Below are 16,130 nucleotides of genomic sequence, written 5' to 3' on the forward strand. Positions count from 1 at the left end.
CTATTCAAAAATAGCAGATCTACAAGCTTGTAGCGCGGCACCGAGTGCCGCGCTACAAGCTTGTAGATCTGATTTTTTTTTTGGATAAATCATGAAGAATTTGTGCAAATCTTTGAATATATATATATATATATATATATATTTTTTTTTTTAAAGACAAATAGCAGATCTACAAGCTCATAGCCTAGATATGCTATTTCTTTTGAAAAGAAAATGTGATTTTTTTTTTTGTGAACATTTGTAACTCAAATCTTTGCTTCTTTGGGGATTCTACAAATGTCGTCTAAATCCTATCCTGTTGCTTTATATCAGTGAAACCTTTTCATGTCAAGGACCACCCAAAATATATATGCATTTGTCTGTGGACCCCCCTATCTCAAAATATGTTGTTCCAGGGACCCCCCCAGATGCAAAGATTTGAGTTACAAATGTTCAAATATTCAAATATTTGCACAAATCTTCACATTTTCTTTTCAAAAGAAATAGCAGATCTAGGCTATGAGCTTGTAGATCTGCAATTTTTTTGGAATAGCCCAAATAAATCTATGAAAATGACACCGATGCGTTCCCGGTCTTAATGGGTTAAAAACACGACACGATGACCCAACAACGAGGCCCTTCTTCCTCTGTGTGACTGTGAACACCCAGAGAGGCACAGAGACACTGACAAAGAACGTAGTCACATCACATCTACACTGATGATGATGATGATGAGTGCCTGTACAAGTGTAGACGCTGTACAGCAGCATGTCTGCTGGCGTAAGTGTGGTGTGTAATGTGTGTAATGTGTGTAATGTGTGTCATGTGTGTAATGTGTGTACTACTTGGTATTACTGTTACTGTACTTAGTACCCAGTATAGTAGAATTTGAGGAATAGACATTGTGTGACTGTGAGGAATTTTTTTCCGTGTCCTCACTCAGTCAATTGATGTTTTTTATGCTTTTAGAGTTTAGGCTTAAGCCTTACACGTAGGAAAATATTCAGGTTGGGGTTGAGAGTTAGGATTAGACATTTAGACGTTATGTTTAGGGTTTATCGATGGAGTTATTACAATTATGCTTGATTTATACTGCACAAAGCCAAAAATATTTTTTGGCTTTGCGCAGTTTGCGGTTATAGGGTGTTTGCGGCTTTCGGGTTTGAGTTAAAAATGGTAGAAACGTAAATAAATGGTATTTAAGTGTTGATGTCGATGGCACACAAGTATAGTAATACAAAGTTACAAACGTGTGTGTGTGTGTGTGTCGTGTGTGTGTGTGTGTGTGTGTGTGCGTGCGTGTGCGTGTGTGGGGGGTAGTTCTGGTTGTACCTCATTGTTAGCCAATTCCACCCCTTACTCACCAGAGCGCACCGTTATTTCTGAAGGTTTGACATCATTCTCTAACGTTTGTCCTGTTTTATTCTCTCTCTCTCCAGATCTCATCTCTTGTCTGCATCGAGGATCACATTTTATTCCACAGCATTTCAGGTCAGTCAATCCGTTCATTCGGCGGGAATGCAGAATGTGTCAGTTTAGCCATTATTTTATCATTCGGGCTATTCAAAAATAGCAGATCTACAAGCTCATACCGTGGTACCGAGTGCCGCGCTACGATCTTGTAGACAATGTGTACTGTCCTGTTTGTTTACAGTGTGTACTGTCCTGTTTGTTTACAGTGTGTACTGTCCTGTTTGTTTACAGTGTGTACTGTTTGTTTACAGTGTGTACTGTCCTGTTTGTTTACAGTGTGTACTGTCCTGTTTGTTTACAGTGTGTACTGTTTGTTTACAGTGTGTACTGTTTGTTTACAGTGTGTACTGTCCTGTTTGTTTACAGTGTGTACTGTCCTGTTTGTTTACAGTGTGTACTGCTTGTTTACAGTGTGTACTGTCCTGTTTGTTTACAGTGTGTACTGTCCTTTTTTTTTACAGTGTGTACTGTTTGTTTACAGTGTGTACTGTCCTGTTTGTTTACAGTGTGTACTGTCCTGTTTGTTTACAGTGTGTACTGTTTGTTTACAGTGTGTACTGTCCTGTTTGTTTACAGTGTGTACTGTTTGTTTACAGTGTGTACTGTTTGTTTACAGTGTGTACTGTTTGTTTACAGTGTGTACTGTGTGTTTACAGTGTGTACTGTTTGTTTACAGTGTGTACTGTGTGTTTACAGTGTGTACTGTCCTGTTTGTTTACAGTGTGTACTGTCCCGCCGGCTGTAGGAACGTGAGTGGTGACATCTGGGGACACTCTGAGCAGGGCTACAGAGACGTAAGTACCACTTATACCGTCTGTGTCTGGCTCCCTGCCAGACTCTTACATCAGCAGCATCATCACCAGTGGTGGAAATAAAGTATTCACATGTTTTACTCAAGTAAAAGTATCAATACTGCGATGTAGAAATACTCTGTTTACAAGTCAAAGTCCGGAATTTAAGTTGGAGTAAAAGTACTGGTACCAAAAAGTAGAAAGTAGTCATTATGCAGAGTGTCCCCATTTCACAAGTTTTCAAATGTATAAAAAAATATTTAGAAAATAGCAGATCTACAAGCTCACAACGCGTCGCATCGCGACGCGTTGTGAGCTTGTAGATCGGCTATTTTCAAATGGCCAAAATGTATTTAGGGCTGAAGTGGTTAATGTAATATGTAATATTTTGTAATAATAATTAGAATTCTACAAAGTAACTAAAGTTTTCAAATAATTGTAGTGGAGTAAAAAAGTACAATATTTGGCTCTGAGATTGTAGTGGAGTAGAAGTAAAAGTACAGAAAATTGGAAATGCTCCGGTAAAGTAAAAGTACATCAACATTTTAAGTACAGTACTTGAGTAAATGTACTCAGTTACTTTCCACCACTGAACATCACTTATACCGTATATGCCGTCTGGCTCGGTGCCATGTGACATAGAATTGCCCGACAGTATATGCAATGTGTCCCTCTGGAGTGAGTGTGGAAACATAGTGGCCCTCTCCATCATCAAAGTTGCGTCACCTCTGAATTAAAGTATCATTGTGTCCCCATGCAGACCTCTCTGCTGTGTAAGGCCTGGGGTCACATCGGTAGTAGTAGTAGTAGTAGTAGTAGTAGTAGTAGTAGCAGTAGCAGTAGCAGTAGCAGTAGTAGTAGTAGTAGTAGTAGTAGTAGTAGTAGTTAAAGTATCATTGTGGTAGTAGTAGTTAAAGTATCATTGTGGTAGTAGTAGTTAAAGTATCATTGTGTCCCCATGCAGACCTCTCTGCTGTGTAAGGCCTCGCTGCATGGGGTCACATCGGTGGTAGTAGTAGTAGTAGTAGTAGTAGTAGTAGTTAAAGGATCATTGTGGTAGTAGTAGTTAAAGTATCATTGTGTCCCCATGCAGACCTCTCTGCTGTGTAAGGCCTCGCTGCACGCCGGGGTCACATCGGACGGCATGGGAGGACGAGTCACCGTCAGCCGAGGGCGGAGCCTGACGCGGTACGAGTCTGCCTTCGCCAACGGGGTCCTGTCCAAGATGTACGTACGCCTGCTGGTCTGTCTGTCTGTCTGTCTGTCTGTCTGTCTGTCTGTCTGTCTGTCTGTCTGTCTGTCTGTCTGTATCCCTTCTATGCCCACATGGAGATCCCAACGGGCCTAGTAAAATAAATAAATACAATGATCACTCTGTAACTTCCATGTCTTACCTGAGTTTCTGGAAGTAGGATTACTAGTAGGGATGGCAAGAATCTCACGATACGATACGTATCACGATACTTGGGTCACGATACGATTATATCACGATATATTGCGATACGATACATATTGCCATTTATTACGATATTATTGCGATATATTGCGATATTAAGATATATTGCGATACGATACATATTGCAATATATTGCGATATATACATATATCACAACTACATATTGTATATATATACACTACATATTGAGTAGCTGCAGATCAGTGACAGGTTTTTCGAATGTTTTTTCATAAAGCCTGTATCTGAAAAAGCAAAAAAAATATATATATATATATTATTATTTTTTTATCACGATATGACGGCCTGGAATATCGATACAGTATCGCGAAATTAAATATCGCGATATATCGCGAAATCGATAATATTGTCCATCCCTAAATACCAGTAGTGACTATCTTTGCTGTCCTGTATTTTATTTTATTTTATTTTTTTGGCAGGGGATCACTGTCTGAAAAGAAGCTGCTCTTCAAACAAGGTACAGAAATGATCAAACGGATCAAATATATGTGTGGCTCTACTACTGTAGAGTTCTGTGAGAGCCTCTCCTCTCTCTCTCTCTCTTCAACAGAATGCAACAACAAACTGTCTGCTGCTGGTTTGAATTCCTCCTCTTCTCTCTGGGAGGAAACGGGTCCCACGCTCCACCGCTCCCCCCAGAACACAGACTCCCTCGCTCAGTTCCCGACAGACAGCACAGTGCTGGAGCTGGCAGATAAATACATTATAACAGGTTAGTCCAAATCATGACCTCATATCCTGTTCTGTTATAGCCTGCTGCGTTGTTATGGATCCCACCGCAGTTCTAGTGCAAAACCCGCTGTGATTGGCCAGTGGTGATGATGGTTTCTCCATGGACTATTTTCACCTGGACTTTTCAGAAACGATAATTGTGCGTTGACATTTAGTGTGTTGTATTGCATGTTTCATAACGCAATCTTCAAGTCTTTGCCAGTTCATGTTCATATAATATGAAATTAATTTTGGAAAATGACCAGTAGTAATGTCAGGTATACCGACAGTCATAAATAACTTTGTGTTACTTATCTTAAAAGTCAAATTGATAACATATTAACCCATTGAATCCGGGGACGCATCTCTGTCATGTTGGATTTCTTTGGCTATTAAAAAATAGCAGATATACAAGCTCATAGCTTGTAGATCTGCTATTTTAGAAAATTTGTGAAAAGTTTTGCAAATCTTTGAATATATATATATATATAGAGAGAGAGATTTTTTTTTAAAGTGAACATTTATAACTGAAATCTTTGCTTCTGGGGGGAACAAAATATTTAAAAAATAGCAGATCTACAAGCTCATAGCGCGGCACTCGGTGCCGCGCTATGAGCTTGTAGATCTGCTATTTTTGTATAGCCAAAGCAATCTAAAAATGACACAGATGCGTTCCGGAATTGAAAGGGTCAACCCAGTGTTCTCCACTCACCAGCGTTGTAATGGTAGGACTTACTGACCGAAATGTTTTTTCTGTCCTCAGGTATAATAACAGAGGGTTCAGCAGACTTCTACATAGAATCCTACAGTCTGCTGTTCAGCAAAGACAGAAAGACATGGAAGGTCTACAAAGACGCCCCCAGTAAAGAAACGAAGGTAGTTTACATACTGTACATCAAGTTTACGTTTACGTTAACTTTTTTTACTGTTATAAAGTTACAGCTCTATATTGTGATAGTAATCATTACTATAGAGTGTTTGTTCAGTAACAGTGTTAAATTAGCCTGGTAAACCCTCCCTCCAGAAATCTCATTTGTATTTTATTTCAGGAATCAAATGGAAATGAGATTTCCGGAGGGAGGGTTTACCAGGCTAGTGTTAAATAGCTTCAGCCCTGTATATATTTCTACTTGTAGATCTGCTATTTTCTAACTGTTTTTATACATTTTATACATTTGAAAACGTGTGTGTGTGTGTGTGTGTGTGTGTGTGTGTGTGTGTGTGTGTGTGTGTGTGTGTGTGTGTGTGTGTGTGTGTGTGTGTGTGTGTGTGTGTGTGTGTGTGTGTGTGTGTGTGTGTGTGTGTTTTATGAGGTATCGTATAGACTGTCAATGAGTAACTTTGCCCTCCTTAAGTAAAGCAATATAAAAAATACTCTGTTACAAGTAAAAGGCCTGTGTTCAAAATGTTACTTGAGTTAAAGTACAAAAGTATTGGCATCAAAAGATACTTAAAGTACCAAAAGTAAAAGTACTAAAATGTTTGAAAATAGCAGATCTACAAGCTCACAACACGTCGCGATGCGACGCGTTGTGAGCTTGTAGATCGGCTATTTTCAAATAGCCTATAGGTATAAAATAGGACTAAAGGGATTAATGTATGTTTTGTAATAATTGATATCTGCAAAGTAACTAGTAACTAAAGTTTACAAATAATTGTAGTGGAGTAAAAGTACAATATTTGCCTCTGAGGTGTAGTGGAGTAGAAGTAAAAGTATTGAAAATTGGAAATACTCAAGTAAAGTAAAAAATCACACCCTGTGTGAAGTGGGCGGTGTCTTGCTAGCTAATCACAATACTGAATGGAGTCGATCAATCATGTACAAAAGATAAATACATTTATTGAAACACTCTTTATGATGGACAAAACCATAACTTGAAAAAAACCAAATTTTGGTTTTTTTCAAGTTATGGTTTCTTATATAGGGCTATGCACATGTGTCATGTGACACTGGCCAATCACAGTCCTGAATAGGCTGTGATTGGCCAATCACAGTGCTGGATAATTCTACTAATTTCCTGGGCCCAGATCACAGCGCAGGAAAATGTACATTTTTCCAAATCTCACTTATAGGGGCGGTTTCACCGCCCAAAAATACCTCAAAATTGTACTTAAGTACTGTACTTGAATACATGTGCTTGTTCCCCAGGTGTTTGAGGCCCATGCAGACGGTCACCTGAAGGTGCTGAACAGCCTGTTTCCTCCGGTGGTGGCTCGCTTCGTCCGCCTGCAGCCTCTGGCCTGGCACGGCTCCGCCGCCCGCCGCCGCCGCCGCCCGCCGCCGGGGCTCCTCCAGCTGCTGGGCTGCCCCGTGGGCAGGCTGGCACCCCCCCCACCACCCAGCAGGTTCACCACACCCCCCCCCAACAGGGTCATCATCACCCCGCCCCCCACCAGGGCCACGCCCAGACCACGCTCAGCAGGGGGTGAGCAGCATCAAACACCCGCCCGTCAACCTGCTTTATCTCTAGAGCAGTGTATATCAACCCTGGCAAACGTCCCAATTTTGGGCCGGGGCTACTGCTGAGGTGTGCCGCGCCGTTTTTTTTATTTTTTATTTTAAACAATAATAATAATCAGGCATGCAAACAGCCCCGAGGTGAAAAGGGTGACAACATGCTGTTTTTTTCGGGTCAGGTGTCACACTATTGCCCTATTTGGATTCAAAACGGCTAGTGGAAGCTGAAAAGCTACAAGTTTGTATGTCTGAATAATGCAAAAACATAATTATTTGTTTGCATTTGCTTTTTTCTCCCCCATATGTTTTCATGATAAAAAAGTGCGTATCGTATCGTATCGAAATCGTATCGAAGTTGTGAGCCCAATATCGTATCGTTTCGTGAAATTAGTCGGCACACCCCTAGTGTGTGTATATAGATATACCGTATATATATATATAATTATATATATATATATATATATATATATATATATAATTATATATATATATGTATATATATATATATATACTGTATATCTAGGTGTGCCCTGGGATTTTTTGGCTATGCCAGGTGTGCCTTGGCACAAAAAAGGTTGATAAACACTGATCTAGAGCACTGTTGATTTTGACAGCAAATTTTGATGTAGTTTTAGTCATATTTTAGTCACCTGAATTGTTTTTACTTTTAGTCTAGTTTTAGTCGACTAAATCTACAGTTAATTTAGTCGACTAAAATGTATTTTGGTGGTGGCTTGATGGCGTCGTAATGCCTGATTTTACACTTGGTGGCGTGCTGAAAATAGCAGATCTACAAGCTCACAACGCGTCGCAGCGCGACGCGTTGTGAGCTTGTAGATCTGCTATTTTCAGAGCGCAACACCTCAGCGCAACCAAACATAACTTGTCTTTTAGTTCTACTGGATCTCTTCTCCACTAGATCCCTCACTAACATTTTACTCTAGTTTTATATTTGTTGACGAAATATCTTTCTTCTTTTTATCTAAAGATTAAAAAAATTGTTGAAACAAAAAAAGTCCCAACTTTTCATCAATTAAAAACAATTCCAATTTTTTTTCAAATGTATTTCATAAATAACATTTAAAAAAAATCAAATATATATTATGTATATATATTTTAAACGTTTAAGAAGTAGTAGAGCTTGTAGATCTGCTATTTTCACTAGTTTGGGTCTGCAGGCAACTCCTTTTGGGTCTGGAGCTATAAGGTTTGTGAACCACTGACCCTACAACATGACAGAACGGATGCATCCTGACGCATTGTGAGCTTGTAGATCTGCTCTTTTCAAATGGCCGAAAGGTATATAGGGCTGAAGTGGTTAATGTATGTACGATTTTAAAAACGCCTTCTAGTTTTCTGAAAACGTTCAAATTCTTATTAAAAAAATAATAAAAAATGATGTTGCTATATGTATAGCAACATCTAATGATTATGAGACACAGAGGTGGCGCCTGGATTGAAAGGTATAACAACGTATAAGTTACAACAGGTCTAAATGTATTAACATCACGTCCTGTCTGTGTGACTGTGTTTCCAGACACTCCCCCGCTCAGAGGTAACATCAGCAGCACCGCGCGGCCCCCCAACACCTCCCCCCCCACCCCCCCGCCCACAGGGGGTCCCATCGTGGTGAGGGACACCAGCCTCAGTACGTATCTGTGTTAACCTTCTATAACTACAGTACGTATCTGTGTTAACCTTCTATAACTACAGTATGTATCTGTGTTAACCTTCTATAACTACAGTATGTATCTGTGTTAACCTTCTATAACTTCAGTACGTATCTGTGTTAACCTTCTATAACTACAGTATGTATCTGTGTTAACCTTCTATAACTACAGTATGTATCTGTGTTAACCTTCTATAACTTCAGTACGTATCTGTGTTAACCTTCTATAACTACAGTACATATCTGTGTTAACCTTCTATAACTACAGTACGTATCTGTGTTAACCTTCTATAACTACAGTATGTATCTGTGTTAACCTTCTATAACTACAGTATGTATCTGTGTTAACCTTCTATAACTACAGTATGTATCTGTGTTAACCTTCTATAACTACAGTATGTATCTGTGTTAACCTTCTATAACTTCAGTACGTATCTGTGTTAACCTTCTATAACTACAGTATGTATCTGTGTTAACCTTCTATAACTACAGTACGTATCTGTGTTAACCTTCTATAACTACAGTATGTATCTGTGTTAACCTTCTATAACTACAGTACGTATCTGTGTTAACCTTCTATAACTTCAGTACGTATCTGTGTTAACCTTCTAGAACTACAGTACGTATCTGTGTTAACCTTCTAGAACTTCAGTACGTATCTGTGTTAACCTTCTATAACTACAGTACGTATCTGTGTTAACCTTCTATAACTTCAGTACGTATCTGTGTTAACCTTCTAGAACTTCAGTACGTATCTGTGTTAACCTTCTATAACTACAGTACGTATCTGTGTTAACCTTCTATAACTACAGTACGTATCTGTGTTAACCTTCTAGAACTTCAGTACGTATCTGTGTTAACCTTCTATAACTACAGTACGTATCTGTGTTAACCTTCTAGAACTTCAGTACGTATCTGTGTTAACCTTCTAGAACTTCAGTACGTATCTGTGTTAACCTTCTAGGACTTCAGTACGTATCTGTGTTAACCTTCTATAACTACAGTACGTATCTGTGTTAACCTTCTATAACTACAGTATGTATCTGTGTTAACCTTCTATAACTTCAGTACGTATCTGTGTTAACCTTCTAGAACTTCAGTACGTATCTGTGTTAACCTTCTATAACTACAGTATGTATCTGTGTTAACCTTCTAGAACTTCAGTACGTATCTGTGTTAACCTTCTAGGACTTCAGTACGTATCTGTGTTAACCTTCTAGGACTTCAGTACATATCTGTGTTAACCTTCTATAACTACAGTACGTATCTGTGTTAACCTTCTATAACTACAGTCATAGGCGCCGGAGGGGGGGTCACACGGTCCTCTGTGTCCCCCCACTTTTCAGCTATCGACTTATTTTTTTATATATATATATTTCGTTTTTTTTTTTTTTCGTCTTTTTTTTTCTCTACCGGCGCTTTAGACTTCAGTACGTACCTGTGTTAACCTTCTGTAACTTCAGTACATATCTGTGTTAACCTTCTAGAACTACAGTACGTATCTGTGTTAACCTTCTGTAACTTCAGTACATATCTGTGTTAACCTTCTGTAACTTCAGTACATATCTGTGTTAACCTTCTAGAACTACAGTACGTATCTGTGTTAACCTTCTGTAACTTCAGTACATATCTGTGTTAACCTTCTAGAACTACAGTACGTATCTGTGTTAACCTTCTAGAACTACAGTACGTATCTGCATTAGGGGCAGTGGTGTAAAGTAACTAAGTACCTAAGTACATTTACTCAAGTACTGTACTTAAGTACACTTTTGAGGAATTTTTACTTCACTCGAGTATTTCCAATTTCCAATACTTTTACTCCTACTCCACTACATTTCAGAGGCAAATATTGTACTTTTACTCCACTACAATTATTTGAAAACTTGAGTTACTAGTTACTTTGTAGATTTTGACTATTATTACAAAACCTACATTAACCACTTCAGCCCTATATATATATATATATATATATATATATATATATATATATATATATATATATATATGTTACAGGTAGATTGGCATTCCAGGTAGAATGGAAAATAAGCGCTTGTTTTCACCGCCCGTCCGCCCCCCAGGCAATTCTGTAGAACCAACGCCAGAGGGCAATGCAAGCCACACATGAGTCCCACACCACACACACACGCATGCACACGCACACAAACGAGCACGCACACACGCATACGCGCACATGCACGCGCGCGCGCACACACCCGCGAACAAGGGGGCGAGACTGAGGAGGCGGGGCTGGCGGGCTATGTTAGTGCAGTGAGTGGCAGTTGGGGCAAACCATAGCGGGGCAAACGCAGTCCCCACAACATCATTTACTATTCTGTGCCTATCGGTACATAACTCGGACGGCGCTTAGTCGACTAGGAGACCATCGGCCGGTCGTCGCGGGCACTCGCGCCTGGAGGCGCTCGGGCGCGACTCCTTGGCCTCAAGGTCTCCTGAGCCGGCTCGCCTCCGTCATGGTCCAAAACTATACTTTATCGGCGAAAAAAAATAGTCCGCGGTTGTTTGAAAAAGTAATGTCCCGAGCGGGAGTCAAACCCAGACTCCCAGTGGTAGTGGATGGGGAGTCCAATGATTTTCGAAGTGCGCCACTGAGGCCAGTAAGTATGTATATTCATGTTGTGTTGTCGTCGTCCTCGCATCGCAGCCCCGCCCCGAGCCTAAAAACAAGCGCTCCACTTCCAATCTACCTGGAATGCCAATCTACCTGTGACATATATATACATTTCGGCCATTTGAAAATAGCTGATCTACAAGCTCACAATGCGTCGCATCGCGACGCATTGTGAGCTTGTAGATCAGCTATTTTCAAATGATGTTTAATATATTTGTAAACTTGAAATGGGATATTCTGCATAATGAGTACTTTTACTTTTGGTACTTGAAGTACATTTTGATGCCAATACTTTTGTACTTTTACTTACTTATTTTTTTTTTTAACAGACTATTTCTATATTGCAGTATTGATACTTTTACTTAAAGTAATACTAGGTAACGTTTTCAACAAAACTAAAGTTAAATTGTATATCTTTTGCGAGTGGCAAAAGTTTCACAACACCCACTCCTTGAATTTCACCCCCGGAAGCCTTTTATTTATATATTTTCTATTGAAAGTGTACGGGGGGGACTTTCCCGGGAAAATGACGTTCCTGGCCAACGTCATGACGTCGTGGCCGACGTCCTCAGGAACTACCGCAACGGTTTCCTGTTTGGCCAGGAACTACCGCGCTATTAACAAAAAGGAACCTCACGCTGATTTTAAGATAATGTAGGATTGGAAGATCGAAAAAGAACAGAAAAAGAAAGCACAGCTCATGGTAACTAATGCTCCACTGGCTAAGAGAAACGATCCGTAGATAGTATAAAACAATTAAAAGATCGCTTTTTGAAACGCTTCCGGCTTCCGGTGAAAACGAATGGAATTCTGGGTAATCGAGGACTAGGGAAATTGTATGCAGTGACGGTAGTGACCAGCAGAGGTTGCTAAAAATCGTTATTTGTGATTCTGCATTGTACAACTTTAAGTAAAAAAATATGAGTACTTTGAAGTGCTTTGAATATCATGTCCATAGCGCTCCTACACAGCGTGACGCCTCAACTAATAGGATCAAATTGGTATTAATGTGCAGCAATTATTGATAATGTAGAGCTTTATTAAACCCTTATTTTAACTTTTGTGACACTTATTTGAACAATGTCACAACACCTTCAGAACAAAGGATGAAAGACTCTGTGTCACGTTTCAACACAGTTTTACTTACAATAAAAGCACATTCCTGACTGCAGGAAGTGTTTACTCTGTCGCCTGACTGACTCCGCGCTCTGATTGGTCGGCCTGTTCCCCCCTGCAGGTTCCAGTCAGCCAATGATAGTAGCGGTGGGCGTGGTCCTGGGGCTGGTCCTGTGCATCAGCTGTCTGTTGGCAGGAGTCTGGTGGAAGAGAAGGTAATCTCACCTCAAACACAACGTCTTTGATTCATAGGAGGTCATCATAGTGGCCCGGACCGCTGGCCTAGCGGTCCGGGCACTTAGGCTCTAATGTAGCCTGACAGCGCATTGCGAGTTCGAGTGATTGATTGAATGATTTACTTTATTTAGTAAGACATGAGAACATCAGTACCTGGAAGTACAAATTCACAATACAAGGTCTACTAAACTGGGAGACTCATTAAGCACTGAGCTTGTTTAAGATGAGAACCCCATGCACACAAATCAAGATGACATATAAGAGACAGACAGATATACACACTACTATACAGAATGTCATACAATCAGCTTACAGGTTACTGGTATGAAGAAAAAAAAAATGTACAAAAAAAATGTAAAAAAAAATGTACAAAAGAAGAAAAAGATTTTTCTTCTTTTGTACTTTATTTTTTTTAATTTTTTTAGGTGTAGGGGGGGGGGGTAGGTTAAGACTTAAACAGGGGCCATTTTCGAATTGCAGCCTCCTGAAGGTGTATCTTTAGGGCAGTTTTGAAGGTGAGTAGGGTTTTACACTCCTTTACTCCTTTTGGTAGGGCATTCCACATGTTTGATGAATAGCATGAGAACGAGTTCATTCCCTTTGTTGAGCCAAATCTGGGTTGAACATGATTTGTGGAGCTGCCTCTGGTGTTATGATCGTGGACTTCATTAACATTTAGGAAGTATTTAGACAAATACAGGGGGATCCCAATGCTGTGGTGTATCTTGAAGACCAGGCCCATAGCAAGTTGCTGTACTCTGTCCTCAACCCTAAGCCATCCAATCCTAGCAACCCATTACCACTACCACTCAAACCCACCTCATCTACAGCCTCATCCGCATGCACACCCACACATTCACCCTCAAAGCCCTCCGCCAATGTCCTCCCTTGCCCAAACGCCACACATTATGACCCATACACTTCCGGACGATCGTTGCTGCATGCAGTGGCGTAAAGTAAATGTTTGACTGAAGTAGAAGTATCACTACTGCAGTGTAGAAATAGTCTGTTACAAGTAAAAGTCCAGAATTCAAAATGTAAAAAGCCCTCTTGAGTAAAAGTACTAAAGTATTGGCACCAAAATATACTTAAAGTAACAAAAGTAAAAGTACTCATTATGCAGAATGTTCCATGTCACAAGTTCAAAATGTATCCAAATGGCAAATTTTTAAAACAGCAGATCTACAAGCTCACAATGCGTCGCATTGTGAGCTTGTAGATCTGCTGTTTTCAAATGGCCGAAATGTATATAGGGCTGAAGTGGTTAATGTATGTTTTGTGATAATAATCTAAATCTGTAAAGTAACTAAAGCTGTCAAATAATTGTACTGGAATAAAAGTACAATATTTGCCTCTGAGATGTAGTGAAAATGGGAAATACTCCATGGGTAAAATGGGTAAAAATTCCTCAAAAGTTCCTCATTTACTCAAGTACAGTACTTGAGTAAATGTACTCGCTGTTTCCTTTCATCCACTGTACACTATCAATGAGAAAGGCAGAATAGCCCCAAAAAATATCCTTTAAAAAGAAGAAGAAATTTATCATAGAAATCATTGAATTTGCATTAAGGTTATATACTGTATTTGACCCCCCGTCTCAAAATAATTTGTTCCAGGGACACCCAGAAGCAAAGATTTGAGTAAAAAAAATGTATATATTCAAAGATTTGCACACATTTTCACGATTTTTATTTTTATTCAAAAATAGCAGATCTACTCAGTCAGTCTGGTGAAATATAATCATTGTGCTTTGTCCCTGTTCTGTTCAATAAATAAACACATTATTTTAATACATCCATACTCCATCTTTTCCATTCAGGAAACAGGCTGTACAGATGAAGACTTATTCCTTAGCCAAAGGTAAACAAAGCACTCCTCTGCATTCCAATGGTTTCACTGTGTGTGTGTGTGTGTGTGTGTGTGTGTGTGTGTGTGTGTGTGTGTGTGTGTGTGTGTGTGTGTGTGTGTGTGTGTGTGTGTGTGTGTGTGTGTGTGTGTGTGTGTGTGTGTGTGTGTGTGTGTGTGTGTGTGTGTGTGTGTGTGTGTGTGTGTGTGTGTGCGCTCGTGCGTCCTAGCACTTGCCATAGCATTGACGACCTTGCAGTCTTAAGCAAAGTTTAAAATATAATATAGATAGCATGTTATTCAGACAAATGCCAGGTTCATTTATAGACCTGCATCCTATAGAGTGTAGTTTCAATGTACAGATTAAATACTTTTTTATATTATACTGTTTAGACTGATGATAGGTTCTTGGTTTGGTTTTGGTACCTATGATGATCAAGATTACTATTACCTTGTGTTTACCTTTAAGTCGCTCTGAAGAACGTCTGCTAAATACTGTGTGTGTGTGTGTGTGTGTGTGTGTGTGTGTGTGTGTGTGTGTGTGTGTGTGTGTGTGTGTGTGTGTGTGTGTGTGTGTAGCTGGCTGTCAGAGTTTCCAGGGGAAGGGTCTCTCCTCCTGCCCACACTCAGAGCTTATCTCCTACCCTCTGGAGCGCGGTGTCCATGACAGCCTGCCCAGACCCCCTCTAAATGGTAAGAATGCACTCACACACACACTCACACACACACACACACACACACACACACGCACCGCCTCACAAAGGTAAGAATGCACACGCGCATACACACACACACACACACACACACACACACACGCACCGCCTCTCAAAGGTAAGAATGCACACGCACACGCACACACACACACACACACCCACACACAGCCTCTCAAAGGTAAGAATGCGCTCTCTCACACACACACACACACACACACAATTCAATTTCAATTCAATTCAATTCAAAGGGCTTTATTGGCATGAGAAAACATACGTTTACATTGCCAAAGCAGAAAGCATAATACAACAATACAGCAATACAATCAAAACAAAAAATATGTAAATTTGAAAGTCAGAATCTTCAATAGATCAATTTCTATGTACCAAGATCACTGGGTGCAGGTATAGCACACACACACACACACACACACACACACACACACACACACACACACACACACACACACACACACACACACACACACACACACACACACACACACACACACACACACACACACAAACAAACACACACACACACACACAGTCTCTCAAAGGTAAGAATGCACACACACACACACACACACACACACACACACACACACACACACACACACACACACACACACACACACACACACACACACACACACACACACACACACACACACACACACAAACACTCACAGAGGTTTGAGTTACTATACTCGTGAGGACGTCAACATTTTAAGAGTGATTTTATGAATGGCATTTCTTGTATTGCCATTTTAACCCATTGAGACCTGGAACGCATCTGTGTCATTTTCTATAAGCTTGTAGATCTGCTATTTTTGGTGTGACAAAAATGGTACCATTTTATTATGAGCACTAGTGAGGTCCAATTATATGAAGATAGGTTGAAAATTGGTGAAGTCGTCCTTTAAGTGAATACTAAGTGAATACGAAGTCAGTGAATAGTAAGTGAATCCCCCATGAGCATGACTGAGGACCTAATCTCTCAAGAACAGATCCATCTCTGCGTTTGAATCTGTCGGT

At 40.0% G+C, this 16,130-nt stretch overlaps 1 protein-coding gene across 1 annotated transcript in view; it reads left to right on the top strand.

Annotated features, from left to right (window-relative positions):
• The window catches only part of LOC308083721 (discoidin, CUB and LCCL domain-containing protein 1), a 44,223-nt gene that overhangs the window by 23,616 nt on the left and 4,477 nt on the right, over positions 1-16,130 (top strand). The window contains exons 4-14 of the mRNA XM_080426042.1: positions 1,419-1,470; positions 2,174-2,246; positions 3,337-3,470; positions 4,137-4,174; positions 4,268-4,429; positions 5,192-5,304; positions 6,578-6,854; positions 8,424-8,534; positions 12,422-12,515; positions 14,357-14,397; positions 14,962-15,075. Coding sequence (XP_080282168.1) covers positions 1,419-1,470; positions 2,174-2,246; positions 3,337-3,470; positions 4,137-4,174; positions 4,268-4,429; positions 5,192-5,304; positions 6,578-6,854; positions 8,424-8,534; positions 12,422-12,515; positions 14,357-14,397; positions 14,962-15,075 — 1,209 coding nt within the window. The remainder of the gene's footprint in view (positions 1-1,418; positions 1,471-2,173; positions 2,247-3,336; positions 3,471-4,136; positions 4,175-4,267; positions 4,430-5,191; positions 5,305-6,577; positions 6,855-8,423; positions 8,535-12,421; positions 12,516-14,356; positions 14,398-14,961; positions 15,076-16,130) is intronic.

This window comes from Gymnoscopelus braueri, assembly GCF_963280865.1.
Source record: "Gymnoscopelus braueri genome assembly, chromosome: 4".
Lineage (NCBI taxonomy): Eukaryota > Metazoa > Chordata > Actinopteri > Myctophiformes > Myctophidae > Gymnoscopelus > Gymnoscopelus braueri.